Here is a 21,851-nt window from a genome sequence, read left to right as displayed (position 1 = left end):
GTTGAAGGGATGGAGGGAGAGGCGAAGATGATGGACAATGATAGCAATGAAGGTGGAGGGAGGAGAGGAGAGGGGTAAATGTGATGAGATTTTTATGGTCTCTGTGGTGCACTTGGGCATATGAGAAAAAGAGCGGAATAGCTCATCGCATTCCTCCAGTATTAATACAGATTATGATTCCTACTCAAACTAAACTAAACGTTTTATTTTACCAGGCAAGGCCCACTGAGCCTCCGTAGCATTTTTTCAGAAGCGAGCTGGCCACAAATGATGGCTCAACGAAACGCGTTTTCATCACGTGGAAATGTACAGCAGACACATACTCGAAGCGTGGCACGTTGATTTGAAATGTGGAAGGAAAAACGGGAGGACCCGGAGAAGAATCCACGCGACCACGAGTTAGAGAGAGAGAGAGACACCACAAACTCCGATCTCATGTCGCATCATAAGTAGCCAACTGTACTAATCGAAGGTTAGGGGAAAATACAACAAACTAAACGCAAAAATAAGTAATTAAATTATTACACTGGTCAACAAAAGAAAAAATCTGGCCTGGACTTTTGCAGCTGTTTTAGACTAATTTCAGGGTGCTGATTCCAAATCTGATCTCAGATTTGCTCTGTAACATCTCATTTTTATGCTATCGGCATACCCAATTTTCATTGATTTTACCCGAAATTAACTCTGTCGCTTATGATTGCAAGTTGTTGCGAGTCAGTGGCTGCTTTAGTGTTAAAATATGGTGCTGTATTTTTAGGATAGTGGGTATATAATATAATTTGATGTAGATATCCACATTTATTTAATATTTTTCTTCTGCAGTTTTTATCGAAAATGCAATATTTTATATCTCAAAAACCTGATGTGATAGACAAAAACTGATGCCAGATTTGGAATCAGCACCCCAAAATTACCTTAAAACAGTTGGGATACCTTATGCCAAAAAAAGTGTGTTGACCAGTGTTATTAGAGGAACTCTCCAGAGACGCAGGCCTTCATCCAACAGTGGATTGACCCTGGCCGATGATGGTGATGATGATGGTGATGCTGCTGCTGCTGCAGGGAGCATGCGGAGAGAAGAGGTGGAGGGATGGGAGCGATGGAGGGAGGGATTGAGGGATGGAGGGTGAAGGAGGGCGATGGGGAGGGCAGGTATAGCAGGTGGCCTCTAACAGCACTCGGCTCGACAGCCTGCGTAGGCTACACAAGGGGATCGTTGTCTTCGTGTGTGCACATGCGCGCGCACATGTGTGTGTGCGTGCGTGCGTGTGTGCGCGTGCGTTCGCGTGTGTGCGTGCGTGTGGGTACGTGTGTGTGTGTGTGTGCGTGTGTGCGTGTGTGTGCGTGCGTGTGTGTGCATGTGCGCGCGCACGTGTGTGTGTGTGTGTTTGCGTGCTTGTGTGTATGTGTACTTGTGTGTGTGCGTGTGTGTGTGCGCGCGCGTGCGTGCGTGTGTGCTTGCGTGCGTGTGTGTGGTAGTCCAAACGGTGAGCGCTCTGCGCTACGAACCCGATGACGATTTTGATTCCCGCTCGCGACCACCAACAGCCGGTGACGATTATCTGAACCGGTCATGGTTCTCCCCTTGGTCGACTCGGCCTCAAATGAGTACCTGGTGCGATGTGAAAACATCGCCACCGGGGAGACAAAGGCGGCCGAGGGTGGTGCTGGCTACCCACCCCCTCGTGTGCCGTTCGGGCCTTCATAGGTGCTCGCTAACAGCACTTGCCCCAGCAGCCTGCGAAGGGGCGATCTTCGTCTCTGTTGCGCGCATGTAGCGGCGCACTGTTTATAAGCCGGTTCCGCTTATCGGGGTGGGAACTCGCGAGATTGGGACAGGGGGAGTCGTTGTCTCTCGCGATGGGGCGATGACTGGCGGATAAGGTTGTTGCTCACTACACAACTCCCCCTCCTCTTCTTCCTCCTCCCTCCTCCTCCGTTGATCAAAGAAGGGATTGTTGCGATTTCAGCCTCGGATGTAGTCTGCGCGAGTGGGTGGGTGTGTATGTACACGAATGAAAGCATGGGTGGGTGTGTATGTTAACGAGTGAATACATGTGTGGGTTGGTGTGTATGTTAACGAATGAATTCATGGGTAGGTGTGTATGTAAATAAATGAAAGCATGGGTGGGTGTGTATGTTAACGAGTGAATGCATGTGTGTGTGTGAACGTAAGCGCACACGTCAATTGAAAGTGAAGCTTAAATTAGATTCTGAGATCTTCATCGGAGTTCACCAGCCCCGTGTGCGAATTGCTTCTTGTTGTTGTTATTGTTGTTGTCGTAGCAGAGAAATTGCAGAGAAGGGAGGCTCCTGTGTGTATGAGAGAGAGGAGCGGTGGCGCAGTGGTTAGCGCGTTGGCGCTACGGACCCAGCGACACGAGTTCGGTTCCCCCACACGGCCACCAAAAAAAGGGACGATTATCTGAATCGGTCCTGGGCCTCCCCTAGGTCGATTCAGCCTAAACCGAGTACCTGGTGCGGTGTGTAGTAAACATCGCCACTGGGGAGACAAAGGCGGCCGGGCGTGGTGTTGGCCACCCACCCCCTCGTGTGCTGTGCCGGCCTCCATAGGTGCCCACCAACAGCACTTGCCCCGACAGTCTGATGAAGGTTATACGGGGATCTTTGTCTTTTTGTCCATGCACAGGTGGTGCACATCTTCAGTGCCGTGGATCGAGATGAGAATCATGTATCATCTCCGGTCAAAATCTCGCTCTCCGCTCCGTCCGCCAACTCCAACTTCACGCTGACAGACCATCACAGTGAGTGCTGCAGCCACACCGATCATTTTCGAATTTTGACCATCGCACCATCATCACACCATCATCACACCATCATCACATGATCTCACCAGCCCATCATCATCACACTATCTCACCATATCATCATCACACCATCTTACCATCATCACACCATTCCACCACTACGCAATCTCACCATCATCACACGATCTCATCATCACTCGATCATCACACCATCATCTTACCATCACATCATCTCACTATCTCACCATATCTCCATCTCGCCAATAGAGGGCGCTCTAGAAAGCCCCTCTGGAGGGGTAATCGGCCTACTCTTCCGCGCTGCGACAGGCGTCGTGTAAGAGTTCTGAGTACCCACACTTTACCCCATTACACGTGACCTGCCCCTGTCCCCAAACTGTTGCTGCTGGACCCATTTCTACCGCTGGGTGGACAGAGGCGGCCGGGCTGGGAGGAGGGAGGGGGGGTCGGGGGGTGACTACACTGACCCCGTCCTTTCATCTAGCAGTGGATAGATACAGGAGCTCTCAATTACATCAATGGCGAGTACAATTGCATGTTCCCGAAATCATCATCATCATCATCATTGGCCATGGTCATTCCACATCTGGATGAAAGCCCTCGTCTCTGGAGAGCCCCTCTGATAATAATGATGACCTCATATTTACCAATTCCTCTCCTCGGCTCTCCTCTCTCCCCATTGCGTCCATTGTCCATCTCTCCAACTCTCCCTCCATCCCTTCCCCCTCCCTCCACCACTCACCCCCACCTCCCCTCTGCCCTCTCCCCCACTAACCCCCACCCACTAAACCCACTAACCCCCACCCTCTCCCCCACTAACCCCCACCCTCTAAACCCACTAACCCCCACCCTCTCCCCCACTAACCCCACCCTCTCCCCCCCACTAACCCCCACCCTCTCCCCCACTAACCCCACCCTCTCCCCCACTAACCCCACCCTCTCCCCCACTAACCCCACCCTCTTCCCCCAACTAACCCCACCCTCTCCCCCACTAACCCCCACCCTCTCCCCCACTAACCCCACCCTCTCCCCCACTAACCCCCACCCTCTCCCCCACTAACCCCCACCCTCTCCCCTACTAACCCACCCTCTCCCCCACGAACCCACCCTCTCCCCCACTAACCCCCACCCTCTCCCCCACTAACCCCCACCCTCTAAACCCACTAACCCCAACCCTCTCCCCCACTAACCCCCACCCTCTAAACCACTAACCCCACCCTCTCCCCCACTAACCCCCACCCTCCTCCCCCACTAAAACCCCACCCTCTCCCCCACTAACCCCCACCCTCTCCCCCACTAACCCCACCCTCCCCCCACTAACCCCCACCCTCTCCCCCACTAACCCCCACCCTCTCCCCCACTAACCCCACCCTCTCCCCCACTAACCCCCACCCTCTCCCCCACTAACCCCACCCTCTCCCCCACTAACCCCACCCTCTCCCCCACTAACCCCACCCTCTCCCCACTAACCCCACCCTCTCCCCCACTAACCCCACCCTCTCCCCCACTAACCCACCCTCTCTCCCCACTACCCCCACCCTCTCCCCCACTACCCCACCTCTCTCCCACTAACCCCCACCCCTCTCCCCCACTAACCCCACCCTCTCCCCCACTAACCCCCACCCTCTCCCCCACTAACCCCCCCCTCTCCCCCACTAACCCCCACCCTCTCCCCCACTAACCCCCACCCTCTACCCCCACTAAACCCCACCCTCTCCCCCACTAACCCCCACCCTCTCCCCCACTAACCCCACCCTCTACCCCACTAACCCCCACCCTCTCCCCCACTAACCCCACCCTCTACCCCACTAACCCCCACCCTCTCACCCACTAACCCCCACCCTCTCCCCCACTAAACCCCACCCTCTCCCCCACTAACCCCCACCCTCTAAACCCACTAACCCCCCCCTCTCCCCCACTAACCCCCCCCTCCTCCCCACTAACCCACCCTTAAACCCACTAACCCCACCCTCGACCCCCACTAACCCCCACCCTCTCCCCCACTAACCCACCCTCTCCCCCACTAACCCCCCCCTCTCCCCATAACCCCACCCTCTCCCCACTAACCCCCACCCTCTAAACCCACTAACCCCACCCTCTCCCCCACTAAACCCCACCCTCTCCCTCCACTAACCCCACCCTCTCCCCCACTAACCCCCACCCTCTCCCCCACTAACCCCACCCTCTAACCCACTAACCCCCCACCCTCTCCCCCACTACCCCACCCTCTAACCCACTAACCCCACCCTCTCCCCCACTAACCCCACCCTCTAAACCCACTAACCCCACCCTCTCCCCCACTAACCCCCACCCTCTCCCCCACTAACCCCACCTCTCCCCCACTACCCCACCCCTCCCCCACTACCCCACCCTCTCCCCCACTAACCCCCACCCTCTCCCCACTAACCCCACCCTCTCCCCCACTAACCCACCCTCTCCCCCACTAACCCCACCCTCTCCCCCCACTAACCCCACCCTCTAAACCCAATAACCCCACCCTCTCCCCCACTAACCCCCACCCTCTCCCCCACTAACCCCACCCTCTCCCCCACTAACCCCCCCCCTCTCCCCCACTAAACCCACCCTCTAAACCCACTAACCTCCACCCTCTCCCCCACTAACCCCACCCTCTAAACCCACTAACCCCACCCTCTCCCCCACTAAGCCCCCACCCTCTCCCCCACTAACCCACCCTCTAAAAACCCACTAACCCCCACCCTCTCCCCGACTAACCCCACCCTCTAAACCCACTAAACCCACCCTCTCCCCCACTAACCCCACCCTCAAACCCACTAACCTCCCCTCTCCCCCCACTAAACCCCCCCCTACCCTCCTACCCCTCTCCCCACTAACCCCCACCCTCTCCCCACGAACCCCACCCTCTCCCCCACTAACCCCCACCCTCTCCCCCACTAACCCACCCTCTCCCCCACTAACCCCCACCCTCTCCCCACCTAACCACCTCTCCCCACTAACCCCCACCCTCTCCCCACTAACCCCCACCCTCTCCCCACTAACCCCACCCTCTCCCCCACTAACCCCACCCTCTCCCCACTAACCCCACCACTCTCCCCCACTAACCCCCCCTCTCCCCACTACCCCCACCCTCTCCCCCACTAACCCCACCCTCTCCCCCACTAACCCCCACCCTCTCCCCCCACTACCCCCACCCTCTCCCCACTAACCCCACCCTCTCCCCACTAACCCCACCTCCCCCACTAACCCCCACCCTCCCCCCACTAACCCCACCCTCTCCCCCCACTAACCCCACCCTCTCCCCACAACCCCCCATCTAACCCCACAACACACCTCTCCCCCACTAACCCCACCCTCCCCCACACTAACCCCCACCCTCTCCCCACTAACCCCCACCCTCTCCCCCACTAACCCCACCCTCTCCCCCACTAACCCCACCCTCTCCCCCCACTAACCCCCACCCTCTCCCCCACTAACCCCCACCCTTCTCCCCTGACGATACCAACCCCCTCCCCATTCCTCTATCACTCCCCCTCCCCTCCCCACCCCACACCATCATCTCCATACCTCTCGGGGGCCACGATGTTCTCACTTCTCCCCGTACCCCCCTTGCATGCCCCTCCCCCACTTCCCCCTCCCGCCTTCGCCCCCCCCCCCCTTCATCCCACCTCCGCCTTGCCCAAAGATAAAGAACCCCCATATAGCCTTCGCAGACTGTCGGGTGCAAGTCCTGTTAGCACCTACGAAGGCCACACGGCGCACGAGGGTGTGGGTGGCCAGCACCACCCCGGCCGCCTTTGTTTCACTGGTGACGATGTTAATACTCATCCCACCAGGTACTCGCTTTCTATGTGTATACGTGTGTATGTTGAACTTCGTTTGCACCATATGTAGCCACCCGTGCTAATCGGAGGTGCGGGAAAAGGACCACAAACTAAACACAAAAATCAGTTCAAATTTTTTTTTATTTTCATCGAGATTTAAAAGTGGCGGAGCTCCACTGACTTCCTAATATGGGAAGGAAGAGCGTTCCAGACGGCCGCAGAAGCGCATCTGAAAGCGCGCGAAACAGTGACCGTCTTTACTATGGGGACCTCATTTGCCAGTAAAAATATGATAATTGGTTCTTTACCCTTCTATCTGGCAACAAAACTGACACCTTTTTGCAAGGAGTCATGTTTGCATAGACCGCAATACCTGCAGTCATAAATACAAACAAAAGACATAACTCTGATAATGTGCACTGTCCTTGAAGTTGATTGGTCCACACCCGAGACAGCTTTCCTTCGAGCCTAGTCTCATATGGGTTGGACCAGATGACGCCAAAAGGCGCACAACTCAAGGACAATGCACCATCAGAGTATGAGAGCTCGGGGCAAGCATCTACACTATGGGGTCCTCATTTGCCAGTAAAAATATGATAATTGGTTCTTTACCCTTCTATCTGGCAACAAAACTGACACCTTTTTGCGTCATCTGGTCCAACCCATATGAGACTAGGCTCGAAGGAAAGCTGTCTCGGGTGTGGACCAATCAACTTCAAGGACAGTGCACATTATCAGAGTTATGTCTTTTGTTTGTATTTATGACTGCAGGTATTGCGGTCTATGCAAACATGACTCCTTGCAAAAAGGTGTCAGTTTTGTTGCCAGATAGAAGGGTAAAGAACCAATTATCATATTTTTACTGGCAAATGAGGTCCCCATAGTGTAGATGCTTGCCCCGAGCTCTCATACTCTGATGGTGCATTGTCCTTGAGTTGTGCGCCTTTTGGCGTCATCTGGTCCAACCCATATGAGACTAGGCTCGAAGGAAAGCTGTCTCGGGTGTGGACCAATCAACTTCAAGGACAGTGCACATTATCAGAGTTATGTCTTTTGTTTGTATTTATGACTGCAGGTATTGCGGTCTATGCAAACATGACTCCTTGCAAAAAGGTGTCAGTTTTGTTGCCAGATAGAAGGGTAAAGAACCAATTATCATATTTTTACTGGCAAATGAGGTCCCCATAGTGTAGATGCTTGCCCCGAGCTCTCATACTCTGATGGTGCATTGTCCTTGAGTTGTGCGCCTTTTGGCGTCATCTGGTCCAACCCATATGAGACTAGGCTCGAAGGAAAGCTGTCTCGGGTGTGGACCAATCAACTTCAAGGACAGTGCACATTATCAGAGTTATGTCTTTTGTTTGTATTTATGACTGCAGGTATTGCGGTCTATGCAAACATGACTCCTTGCAAAAAGGTGTCAGTTTTGTTGCCAGATAGAAGGGTAAAGAACCAATTATCATATTTTTACTGGCAAATGAGGTCCCCATAGTGTAGATGCTTGCCCCGAGCTCTCATACTCTGATGGTGCATTGTCCTTGAGTTGTGCGCCTTTTGGCGTCATCTGGTCCAACCCATATGAGACTAGGCTCGAAGGAAAGCTGTCTCGGGTGTGGACCAATCAACTTCAAGGACAGTGCACATTATCAGAGTTATGTCTTTTGTTTGTATTTATGACTGCAGGTATTGCGGTCTATGCAAACATGACTCCTTGCAAAAAGGTGTCAGTTTTGTTGCCAGATAGAAGGGTAAAGAACCAATTATCATATTTTTACTGGCAAATGAGGTCCCCATAGTGTAGATGCTTGCCCCGAGCTCTCATACTCTGATGGTGCATTGTCCTTGAGTTGTGCGCCTTTTGGCGTCATCTGGTCCAACCCATATGAGACTAGGCTCGAAGGAAAGCTGTCTCGGGTGTGGACCAATCAACTTCAAGGACAGTGCACATTATCAGAGTTATGTCTTTTGTTTGTATTTATGACTGCAGGTATTGCGGTCTATGCAAACATGACTCCTTGCAAAAAGGTGTCAGTTTTGTTGCCAGATAGAAGGGTAAAGAACCAATTATCAGTGACCGTCTTTGTTCGATGGCCAGCCAAAAGGGTTACGGAAGGTGCATTTTCCCTTGAGATGAAATCAAAAATGTTGATTAAATATAATCTATCGACGGTGGTGAGGGGAGGGGGGGTGGGGGGGGGGCCCAGCACACCGGTTCAGATAATCGTGACCGGCGTCGGCTTTCACGTGAGCCCGAATTGATCTCGGCTCGCAGCGCCACGTGCTCAACCACTGCACCACCCCTCCCCCCCCCACCTCACCCCACCCCCCAGACGGCACGGCCTCCCTATCCCTGCGTCGGCGCCTGTCCCGCGGTGGTGCCGAGGAGCTGTCCACCCTGGGCCTGGTGCTGCCGCTCTCCGTGGTGCTGGAGGACTCGGGCTCCCCGGGTGCCCTGAGCAGCACCGCGACCGTGCGCGTGCGCGTCTGCGCCTGCAGCCGCCGCGGCGCCGTCACCGCGTGCACCCTGCAGGCGCTCGCAGTGCTGCCCGCTGGGCTCAGCGTGCACGCGCTCATCGCCATCCTCGCCTGCCTGCTCATCTTGCTCAGTGAGTGAGGGGGGAGGGCGAGTGAGCGACAGAGAGAGAGATGTAGAGAGCGACAGCGAGAGAGAGAGAGCGGGAGAGAGAGCGGGAGAGAGAGCGAGAGAGAAAGCGAGCGAAAGACTTTGACTTTTAAACAACTTTTATTGCACGCCAGCAGCAAAAGCACTGGAGGCGATTTTAATATGAAATACAGTCATCAGCAAACAAATGAAAATAAACGCTACAAATCGACGCGCTGTGGCGCTGAAAGCACTGCGCACAATACTAAAGAAAAGTCACGTGGTGGTGGTGGTGTCATGGCACACGCCACGGTGACGAGCGAGCGCTTCAGAAGGTGAACATGAGAGAGAGAGACACACAGAGAGACAGAGAGACACACAGAGAGATAGACACACACAGACACGGAGAGACACACAGAGAGAGAGAGAGACACAAGCGAGAGAGAGATCGAGAGAGAGATGCAGCCTGCAAACTACACGTACACGTGTCACATGCACGCGAACATGTCCACGTACACCAAGATCAAAACAAGAATGCCTTGAATAGTCTTTAATAGACTGTTAGGGCAAGTGCTATTTGTGTGCACACATATACCTCTTACACTCATGCCTGCAATGACAAAGATCCTCCTTATAGCGTCAACAGACCTGTGGGTCAATTGGTATTAGCTAGTATTGTATATATGTTGAACTTATGTCGCACCTATCCGTAGCTAACCGCGCTAATTGTATGTGCGCCGATGAAAGCCAGAAGGGTAAGCGAGGGGGTGGCTGGACAGCACCAGGTACTCATTTGAGGCTGAGTCGACCTAGGAGAGGTCCGGGACCTGATAAAATTATCGTCACTGGTGTTGACCGTGAGCGTGAATCGTCCTCACGTGGCTGGTTTCCTAAGCGCAGTGTGCTTACGACTGCACTAATTACTACACTAACTACTACACTAACTACTGAAACTAACTACTACACTAACTACTACACTAACCACTACACTAACCACTACACTAACCACTACACTTAACTACTACACTAACCACTACACTAACTACTACACTAACTACTACACTAACTACTACACTAACCATTATGCGAACGCATACGCATGTCTCTCCCACGTCCTAAATCTCTCTCCCCATCTCTGTCCATCTCTCTCTCTCCATCTCTCTCTCCATCTCTCTTACCTCTCCTCTCTTCCGACTCCCCGCCGCTCTCTGCTTTGCCTGTCAATCGACACGAAATCCATTCGACCTCCGACACAGTTTTCGCAAGTCCTGCCAACACCGTCCCAGCTTTCTTCTGCGCGCGTGTGTGTGTGTGTATATATTCATCATGTTGTCGTTCCAGCAATATATATATAGTTTGACCCTTGACGGTCCGTCACATCGTTTACTAGATGTGATGGCCCTGGTGTGAGTTAAGCAAAGACAAAGATCCCCCGTGTAGCCCTTCACAGTCTGCTGGGACAAGTGCAGGAAGGTACTCATTTGAGGCTGAGTGGAACTAGGGGAGGCCTGGGGACTGGTTTAAATATTCGGCCGCTTTATTTGGTCGCGAGCGGGAATCTAACTCGGATCGCCGCGCTAACCACTGCGCCACCACTCCCCACAGACCCAGCCACAACAGTCACCATTCGCCAATAACTGGCGGTGACATCACCATGGTTCTTGAGCCAGGCTAGGTGCACAAAGACAAATATCCCCCATATAGCCTTTAGTAGACTATTAGGGAAAGTGCTGTTTGGGAAAACCCATGAATGCCGGCACTGCACACGAGGGGGTTGGTGGCCAACAATATGACCGGCCGCCTTTGTCTTCCCAGTGGTTATGTCTACACAACGCACCAGATACTCATTTGAGGCTGAGTGGACGTAGGGCAGGCCCATGAGCGGTTCAGATCACCGTCACCGGTGTTGGCCGTGAGAGAGAATCGAATCCCAGGTCGTCGGGTTTATAGCGCAGCGTAGCGCGAAACACTGCACTACTGCTCCACGCACATGGACACACGCACACACACACGTAGACACACACACCCGTACACACACACGCGTACACACACGCACACACACACGCACACACACGCGCACACACACGTACACACACGTACACACGCACACAGCCGCGTACACACGCACACACGCACACACACACGCACACGCGTACACACACACACGCACACGCACGCACGTACACACACACACGCACACACGTACACACACGCACACACACGCACACACGCACACACACGCGTACACACACGCACACACACACGCACACACACGCGCACACACACGTACACACACGTACACACGCACACAGCCGCGTACACACGCACACGCACACACACACGCACACGCGTACACACACACACGCACACGCACGCACGTACACACACACACGCACACACGTACACACACGCACACACACGCACACACGCACACACACGCGTACACACACGCACACACACACGCACACACACGCGCACACACACGTACACACACGTACACACGCACACAGCCGCGTACACACGCACACGCACACACACACGCACACGCGTACACACACACACGCACACGCACGCACGTACACACACACACGCACACACGTCACACACACGCACACACACGCACACACGCACACACACGCGTACACACACGCACACACACACGCACACACACGCGCACACACACGTACACACACGTACACACGCACACAGCCGCGTACACACGCACACGCACACACACACGCACACGCGTACACACACACACGCACACGCACGCACGTACACACACACACGCACACACGTACACACACGCACACACACGCACAAACGCACACACACACGCACACACACGCGTACACACACACGCACACACACGCGTACACACACACGCACACGGACACGCACACATACGCGTACACACACGCACACACACGCGTACACACACGCACACACACGCGTACACACACGCCATTTCGACATCAGTCACGCGGTCTACCAATTCACCTTGCACGAGGCGTGTGTTGAGCACGCGCACGCACGCGCACACACACGAGCGCACACACGCACACACGCACACACGAGCACACACGCACGCACGCGCCCGCGCGGATAGTCCACCTCTCAGCGAGTAATTACTCGACATTCGAGGATGCCGTTCATCCTTCTCAACGTGGGCGCTCCATCCATCCGTCAAAGCGCGTCGCAGCCTCACATCACATCTCACGTCCGTTCGTCTTGTAATCAATCGTGTTCCCAACGCTTGATCGCTCTCTCTCTCTCTCTCTCTGCTCGCTCTCCTCTCTCTCTGCTCTCTCCTCTCTCTCTCTGCTCGCTCTCTCTTTTTTCTTTTACGATCAGTGGAAACAAGAAGATGCTCGGTGTAGTCGGCACTTTGCTTCGTTCATCATTTCGTAATTTTTTTTTACTTTGCTTATGTAAACCCCACCTCTCGCTCACTCTCTCGCTCACTCTCTCGCTCACTCTCTCGCTCACTCTCTCGCTCACTCTCTCGGTCACTCTCTCGCTCACTCTCTCGGTCACTCTCTCGCTCACTCTCTCGGTCACTCTCTCGCTCACTCTCTCGCTCTCTCTCTCGCTCTCTCTCGTTCTGCACGCAGCCCTTCTCGCAGTCCGACGGCCTCCGACGGGTAGCTCTCTCTCTGCCCCCTCTCTCTCTTGCTCGCATCGACTCGATCTCTGCGCGGACGTTCCCATTTCAGCCTCGTCCGTCCGTCCGTCTCATTCTTTGACGAGTCTTCCGATTTGGTTCATTTTGACACCGAGAACAAGTTTGCAGGAGGTTCCCAGTGCGCATCATCCGCACGTCGCCTGCCAAGCTCGCAAGGACAAAGCTCCGACCCACCGCCGTGTCGCATTTCTAACAGACTGTCGGGGCCAAGCGCCGTTCGCGAGTAGCATCTACGCAGGCGCACACGGAGGGGGTTTTGCTGGCAAAGCACAAAGACGGAATCTGTTGGGGGCTATATACGAGGGGGGAGGGGGCATCTACTCGTCCTCGGAGGAGATTCAACAGCACCGGAGCTTAGTGAGACACGGGGCGGTGGCTAGGGGCGAGCGTTATGCCGCTGGGTGAAAGGCACGCAGAGATCCAGGGTCGTGCAGAGCAAGTGGCTGTCGGGGGATGGGGGCGGGGGGCAAGGGGAGGGGGGTGAACAAGGGGAAGTGACCGCTCGGATCTCTCTCTAGATGGGTTCAACAAAGCGTCTCAGAGGAGGGGGCTGCCACTTGATTGATGGATTGATGGATGGATGGGTGGGATGCTCGGTCACCAGAGGTCTAAATCATCGGCAGCATTCGAAGATTGTTTCGGGTGCTGTGTAAATACCTTGCCGCTTACCCACCGCTCGTGATGAGATGGCCGGCTGAATGATTGTTTCGGAGGTTTGGTGGGTGGTTGAGTGGGTGGGTGGGTGGTTGAGTGGGTGGGTGGGTGGGTGGGTGGTTGAGTGGGTGGGTGGGTGGTTGAGTGGGTGGGTGGTTGGTTGAGTGGGTGGGTGGTTGAGTGGGTGGGTGGGTGGTTGAGTGGGTAGGTGGTTGAGTGTGGGGGTGGGTGGTTGAGTGGGTGGGTGGGTGGTTGAGTGGGTAGGTGGTTGAGTGGGTGGGTGGGTGGTTGAGTGGGTGGGTGGGTGGTTGAGTGGGTAGGTGGTTGAGTGGGTGGTTGAGTGGGTAGGTGGTTGAGTGGGTGGGTGGTTGAGTGGGTGGGTGAGTGTGTGGGTGGTTGAGTGGGTGGGTGGGTGGTTGAGTGGGTGGGTGGGTGGTTGAGGGGGTGGGTGGGTGGTTGAGTGGGTGGGTGGTTGAGTGGCTGGGTGGGTGGTTGAGTGGGTGGTTGAGTGGGTGGGTGGGTGGTTGAGTGGGTGGGTGGGTGGGTGGTTGAGTGGGTGGGTGGGGGGGTGGTTGAGTGGGTGGGTGCGTGCTTGGTTGAGTAGTTAGATGGGGTGGGTGCGTGAATAGGTGGGTTGTTGGTGGGTGAGTTTGTCGGTGAGTCGATTGTTGCATGGTTGTGTGAGTGGTTGGTTGGGTGGTTAAGGACATTGGTAGGTGGCTGAGTCAGTAGCTGAATGGTTGGACGAGTATATCGTTGCGTGGTTGAGTGGGTGGTTCGGCAAATTGGTAAGTGGGTGAGTGAATGGGTGGGTAGGTGAATGGTTGAGTGGTGGGTAGGTGGGTGGGTGGGTAGGTGAACAGAATCAGCATATCAGAATATTTTTTCAGACTCGTACTGGTGGAATCCGATGAGCTAGAACGCTCTTCATCACAGATGTCCGGTAGACATCTGTGAGAAAGGGCTTAATAGCCTGGCTGGGTGAGTGGCTGGCTGGCTGAACGAACACGTGGGGGTGGGGTAGAAGTGAGGCTCGGGCGAGGTGGGGTGTGTGTGGGGGGGTGGAAGTCGAGGGTGGCGAAGGCAGGATGAATTGTCGCGTGTCCAACGCTGACCCGCGCCACCTCGGCTGCCCTGTCACGGTCGACCGGGTCACGGTGGGGGGAGGTGGGGGGGGCTTGCTGGCAGGAGGGGGGTGTGGGTGAGTGTTTTACCGACCGCAGATGAGAGGTGGGAGGTGGCGAGTGGGGAGAGGGGGGCGGGTGGGGAGTCGGCGGGGGGTGGGACGTGTGGTGGGGGGAGGTGTTCGTGATGCGAGCAATGACCTTGACGAATGGAGCGCTCGAATCGCTCGCCTCGCCCATCCGGAGCCTGGCACCGTAGGCCGCCTCCTCCTCGATCAGCAACAAATAGAAACATGAGTGCACCTGGGTTATTGTATTAGTAATTATTATTCATTATTATTATTCACGAAGCCTGTCTTCGTCCGGCAAACTTTTTCAATGAATATAATAATTAACCCGATGTGATGTTTTATTTTTTTTACAATTTTTTATCTACGATCAGACACTAACAACTGCTCCAAAAATGTAGTGTTTTTTCGCAAGAAACACGCAAAAATTGTTGACAACTTGATTTAACTTCTTAAATTTAAAGACGTACCCATCGGACACCGCTGCATTTAAATATTCCGTTATATATTTTTTAAACAAACATTTATTAACTTGATAGTCTGTGTGGGGAAGCTTCTACCTTTTTCTGTTTTCGAATGATTCAAATTTGCACATCATAAAAAGCGGATGTTTTCGGTCAAAACCGCTTGAATCCGAAATATCTTAAAAACAATAAAATATAGAACAATTGTATTCGCTTTAATTTGATTTGCTGTCGAACGCTCTATCAAATGAAAGAAACCCGCAATCTTATATTTTGAACTGTTTCTGAATGACACCCACACACATTTATAGGGCACTTAAACATCGAGATTTGGAGGCCTTAAAACGAAAAATCTGGGATTTTCAGATTTGTCCTGTTGTTTGTGTTCTTAAAGCTACCTATGTACCACATTTCAGCTTTCTACCTTGTACTCCAGAGGGTTTTGAGACACAGATTAGAGTCTTTTTTTATAGATTTAGGCGCTGTCGTATCGCGCGTGGGCGAGCGAGGCTCTGCATGGAGTGGTTGGCCGGGGGAGCGGTGATCTTCTTTCACGCCGTACATAGCCAACCGTGGCAATCGGAGGTGCGGTGTTGAGACTATGGTGCAGTGTTCGGTCTATGGGCAGTGCTGAGTCTATGGGCAGTGTTGAGTCCGTGGGCAGTGCTGAGTCTATGGGCAGTGTTGAGTCTATAGGCAGTGTTGAGTCTATGGTGTAGTGTTGGCTCTATGGGCAGTGCTGAGTCTATGAGTGGTGTTGAGTCTATGGGCAGTGCTGAGTCTATGGGCAGTGTTGAGTCTATGGGCAGTGCTGAGTCTATGGGCAGTGTTGAGTCTATGGGCAGTGCTGAGTCTATGGGCAGTGTTGAGTCTATGGGCAGTGTTGAGTCTATGGGCAGTGTTGAGTCTATGGGCAGTGTTGAGTCTATGGGCAGTGTTGAGTCTATGGGCAGTGTTGAGTCTATGGGCAGTGTTGAGTCTATGGGCAGTGTTGAGTCTATGGGCAGTGTTGAGTCTATGGGCAGTGTTCGGTCTATGGGCAGTGCTGAGTCTATGTGTGGTGTGTATATGTGTTGAGCTTCTTTCGCACCGTACGTAGCCAACCGTGGCAATCGGAGGTGCGGGGGGGGAGACAACAAACTTAAACACACGAAGCGGGTCGCGGTGACGCTGAGATTATCTCGAGGGTATTTTGTGACTATTCCACGCTGGTCAGGACGTCTCTGGATGAGGTGGGAGTCACCCACACTTCACCCCACCGCGCCACGACCTGCCTGCCTTTGCCAATCGGCCGACGTCAACGAACGCCGGTTTAATGTAATTATATATACAAAATAAAATAAAAAATTGCAACAAAAAATCGTGAGCGACGTGAATCGAACGACGCGTGTCCGGGACGTTCTCGCTCAGATCGGCGTGGGGCCCTCTCTTAACGATTGTGCTAATTAATTAATTAATCGCTGACGTGCAATGGGGGTCTGGGGGGGGGGGGGCACGGAGGAGGTCGCCGAGTTAATTGCGTAATTAAAACGTCTCGCGCTGCTCAGCGATGGACTCCGCTGCCACCCTGCTGAGAGGGCGGCTCCTCGCGCCGGAGTCGACACGTGCCGATTTCACCGCGGCAGATGCCGGTGACGGCAACGTCCCGCGTCTCTTGAATACCGCGCCAGGTCCTACTACCGTGGTCTTTGTGGTGTGTATCTATCTCTGTCTGTCTCTCTCTGTCTCTGTCTCTCTGTCTCTCACTGTCCCTCTCTGTCTCTCTCTGTCTCTCTCTGTCTCTCTTTGTCTCTCTCTGTCTCTGTATCTCTCTGTCTCTCTCTGTCTCTCTGTCCCTCTCTGTCTCTCTCTGTCCCTCTGTCTGTCTCTGTCCCTCTCTGTCTCTGTCTCTCTGTCTCTCACTGTCCCTCTCTGTCTCTCTCTGTCTCTCTCTGTCCCTATGTCTCTCTCTGTCTCTGTCTCTCTCTGTTTCTCTCTGTCTCTCCCTGTCTCTCACTGTCCCTCTCTGTCTCTAACTCTGTCTAGCGCCACATTGCATGGATTTGTAGCGTTCATTTTCATTTGTTTGCTGGTGACTGTGTATTTCGAATCGAAATCGCCTCCAGTGCTGTTGCTGCTGACGGCAATAAAAGTTGTTTAAAAGTCAAAAGTCTCTCCTCTCTTTCTCCATTTCTCACCACGTTAACCTCTCAAACTCTCCCCTCCTCCACCTCCTCCCTCCACCTCCAGTCCTCATCCTCCTCTTCGTCTCGGTGCGCCGCCGCAAGAAGAAGGCTCCGTCCCTGCCGGAGGACGACGACATCTGCGAGAACATCGTCCGCTACGACGAGGAGGGGGGCGGCGAAGAGGACACCGCGACCTTCGACCTCGTCACGCTCACCTACCCGCACGCCCGCCCGCTCACCTCCTCCTCGTGCAGCGGCGGCGGCGGCGCTCACCACAACAACAACAACCACCACCACCACGGCAACAACAACAACAGCCACCACCACAACAACCACCACCACCACAACAACAACAACCACGACGGCGTTCGCCAGCCCAACCGCGTCCCGCTCGCCACGGCGGCATCGGCGGCAACAACAACAACAACCGCCGCATCGGCGGCGTCCAACAACCACTACCACCACAGCCACCACAACCAGCAGCAGCAGCAGCACCGCCACCAGCACCACCACCTACCGCCCACAACCACCAGCTGCAGCAGCGGCACAACCACCGCCGCCGCCGCCAATCACAGCGGCGGCGGCAACAACAACAACGGCGCGTCCGCCGTGCCGTCCGGCGTTCGCTCGCGCGTGGGTACCTGCATGGACGAGTTCATCCAGGTGCGCCTGCGGGAGGTGGACGCCGACCCGGCGGCACCCCCCTACGACTCGGTGCAGGTGTACGGCTACGAGGGGAGCGGCTCTTCGGTGGCCGGCTCGCTGGGCTCGCTCAGCTCGCTCGGCTCCGAGTCGTCGTCGCGGTCGCAGGGGGCTCCGTCGACGTCCACCGACGGCGACCAGAGCTACGACTACCTGCACGAGTGGGGGCCGCGCTTCCGCACGCTGGCGCACCTGTACGGCCACGTGGCCGCCGCCGCTCCTGCCGCGGCGCCTACGACGGCGGCTACGGGAGCGGCGGCGGCGGTCGGAGCGGCATCGGCATCGGCGGCGGCGGCAGGATCGGGGTCGGCTGCTGCCGGGGCGGCGGCGGCGGCGGCGGTGGGAATGGCGGGGAAGAATGTGGACCGCGGAGGCGGTTAGAGGAACGAAGTGAATTGAACGAACGAACGAACGAGAGGAACTCTTGGAACTTTGCGGGGACCGGTCGTCGGTTGCGATCGATCGCCGCTTTTGATCGATGGGGAGGGGTGGGGGGGGGGTCAGAATCATTGGGACGATGGAGGGAGGTCAGGGGGGAGATGGATGGGGCGGACGGGCGGGAGGGTGTGGGGCGGTAAATTGCGGATTCGCCCCCCGTTCGCGACGCGATCCGGTGAGCTGTCACGATGAGGATGAGGAGGGCGATGATGAGTTGCGCTGATTCGGGAGCCTCTGCCGCTGGCGGTGATTGCAGCTTCCCGAGTGGCTGCACGATTTCACGAGAGCCAGTCGCCCTCGTGCTGTAGAGCAACGTCCGCATTAGCGTTTGTTTTATTTATCATAATGAGCCGTGCTCTATCCACCGCTGGATGAAGGCCTCCCCCGTACTTTTCCACGGGCGGTGCCACGGTCCAAATCGGCTCCTGCGCACGACGCGATCATCATCGCTCCATCTCCACGATGGGCGCCCTCGACTCTCGGACGCCGCCTTTGCATCGTCACCATCCAGCGTCCATCGCCCATCGTCTTCCCAACAGTCGATACGGCGATGTTACTGAACCTGAGTTTGTTAACTAGTCCATGTGACGTACAGTACTGGAACCGAAAGATCGCGAGCTTATGGGATCGGATTTGACTCGGCGAGTCGATGCAATCCGCCCCACACATCCCGATTGATCATTGCGATTATTGGCGGTGATCTCCATGATAAAATCGTGATAACATCATGAATAAATGATTCAGTTGATCTGATAAAAGGGACATGTAGGATGGGACAAAAACACGCAAAATTTATGAACGGATCTATTTCTGAATCGCATTGCAACTCCGAATCGTGACAACTTATCGAATCGTTGTGGAGAGGCGGAGGGTGGAGTGGGGTGTGGGGGAAGCGTGGTTGCGAGGTCGGAGACGTGTACATTATTCTTCCTACCCTGGCTCGGGGTTGCCACCTTTGAAGTACAAAAACAACCCGGGGACATATCATGGCAAGAAGATGAATAATCTCACAGTACCAGAAGAGGTGGAGACTCCACAGTGAACTCAATGTCTTGATTGGCGCACTATTATCATTATTATTAGGCCATTGACAATGGGCAGAACCTACTTTTTTTCATTTCTGTTTCCTGGGAAGGACAAATAGATATATATTTTCTCCCAGGACTGCTGTCGCGAAGAAAGGGACTGTCCTGGGGAAAACCTGGACAGGTTGTCAGCCATGGTCTCGCCCTCCACGTCTCCGTCAAAGTTGGGCCAATGGTTCCAAGCAGACACGCCAATGTCTGGGCCCTTACGTTGGTAAAAACGTTGTGTCAACTTTGGCCCAACGTTGGTGCGACGTTGCCCCAGCGTTGGCATGTCTTTACTGGGGGCAGTATTTCCGACCATTTTTTCCCCTGGACAGATGACGATGGTGGTGATGTTGATGATGATGCCGATGATGATGATGATGATGGTGATGATGATGATGATGATGAAATTTGTACTTACGAGAGAGAGAAAGATAATGATACTACACATAATGGAAAAAAACAATTTAACAACACAACCCCGAAGCTTGTACATAGATATTTTTGGCGACATGCCATTATTTTATTAAGAGAGTTGTTGTTATAATGATAAATTCTATACATTATATATAGCAAAACAATTTTAATCGGAGTGCATTCCCAGATAGGGACTTGCCCACGTGACTATAGTATTAGACCATTGCTGGGTTCGCGAACTCACGAACCATGAATCAATCCCAATGCTCACTCAAACTGGACATTGGGTTCCGAAAAACCCCCTCTCGGTCCAGCCACGACGGCAAAACATCCACAATGCTTTTTCTTCCTGCGATAAGGGCAGCGGAAAATTTCCATAACGTTTGGTTGACGAAAACCGTCGCACTTAGAAACGGAACACCCAGGTCGATTGTTCCCCCAACGAATTCCACGAAAGTCATCGGCCTTGCCTCGACCCCCTATCATCAACCCTGTTTCTTTGGCAACGGGCGGCGAGTGGGCGTGACGTGTACCTGTAGGACAGGAAGTGGGCGTGGCACTGCCTGTAGGACAGGAAGTGGGCGTGGTTTTGTCTGTAGATCAGGAAGTTGCAAGTGGATTTTGGTTAACCAGATGAGAACTCAAGATGAGCCTGAAATGCAAGTCAATGGGTGACTGAATGAGTACATGGTTGAGTGGATCAGTGGGTGAGTGAATGATCGAATGAGTGGGTGAGATGGTTGGTGAGTGAACGATTTAGTGAGTGGGTGATTGTGATGGTGGGTTTAGATTATGGGTGAGTGAATTAAAGTAAGGTTCAATTTTATTGAACTCATTTAGAACTTAACATACCAGGACGAGTCTCATCCTGCAAGAGTGAGCGGGTGAGTGAATGAGTGTGTATGCGGGCAAAATATTTGAGCGAGATGAGTGAGTTCAAGTTGAATATGTTTTCCTCGGTGAGAACTCAAAAAAACAAAAGACCAGATGAGTCTCATTTTCAAGAGCGACTTCACTCACTGGCTTTCCAGGGGGCACACTCACCGTGGTGAAGTGATCTTCGTCCACGTTTCGCGGGGAGAGATTTCACTTCAAATAGCCTTCACTCAGGGCATATCCACAACACGAACCATCTGAGGCCGGCCTCTCCACTACAGTTCAAGCAACTCTGAGAGTTTACAGAAGAATATTGGTAACCGCGGCCAAGCCTGTGAAATGAAATCAAACTGTAACCAGCGATGAAGAGAATGACCAGGTGAACATCCATCATTGGGGCAACGCAAGATCACGTTGGACTCAATGTTTGGTTAACGTCAACCAACGTCGGCCCAGCGTTGAGCCTACGTTAGGCCCAACGTCAACCGACGTTGACCGTGCAACGAGGCTATGTTAGTTTTGAGTAGAAATTAGAGCAAACAACAACGCAAACAGCGACGCCAGAAGTGGACATTTTTGCACAGACATCGAAAATGAGTTGGGGCGATGGCCTTGCTCTTCTGGCCGTGTCGAGATGCTGGTGAAAAAAAGTCAGAACTCTTTCGGACAAAACGCAGGGGAATGTAACGGCGAAGTCGATGCCGCGGATCACGTCCCGTGGACAACAACTACCAAGCAACGTTCGGATGGACATTGACGGCACGATGATCGGCCGTGCATCTGTGGATTAAAAAGGAAGTGTACACGGCCCATTTACAAACCCAACGCACGCCTCTTGTCGCCATACAGCGCGACCCGTAGGGCCTAGACTGTGTCCCGTGATTGTCCCACGTGAATTTGTAAGTTGATGATGTGTTCATCGTCGTTACCACCATAACCTTCATCATCAGAAATAGCATCATCTAAATCAGCAGCAGTATCAGCAACAGAAGAAGCTTTA

At 54.0% G+C, this 21,851-nt stretch overlaps 1 protein-coding gene across 1 annotated transcript in view; it reads left to right on the top strand.

Annotated features, from left to right (window-relative positions):
- Positions 1-18,457, top strand: part of LOC133354871 (cadherin-8-like) — a 28,480-nt gene extending 10,023 nt beyond the window's left edge. The window contains 3 exon segments of the mRNA XM_061572022.1: positions 2,651-2,765; positions 8,917-9,192; positions 17,413-18,457. Of these exon segments, the coding sequence (XP_061428006.1) occupies positions 2,651-2,765; positions 8,917-9,192; positions 17,413-18,431 (1,410 nt within the window). The 3' untranslated portion in view covers positions 18,432-18,457.
- The last annotated feature ends 3,394 nt before the right edge of the window (positions 18,458-21,851 follow it).

This window comes from Lethenteron reissneri, chromosome 49, assembly GCF_015708825.2.
Source record: "Lethenteron reissneri isolate LAM-NWPU_2019-01 chromosome 49, ASM1570882v1, whole genome shotgun sequence".
NCBI classification, from domain to species: Eukaryota; Metazoa; Chordata; class Hyperoartia; order Petromyzontiformes; family Petromyzontidae; genus Lethenteron; species Lethenteron reissneri.
Note: the sequence above shows the minus strand (reverse complement) of the source record. Positions and strands in the feature narration are given on the sequence as shown.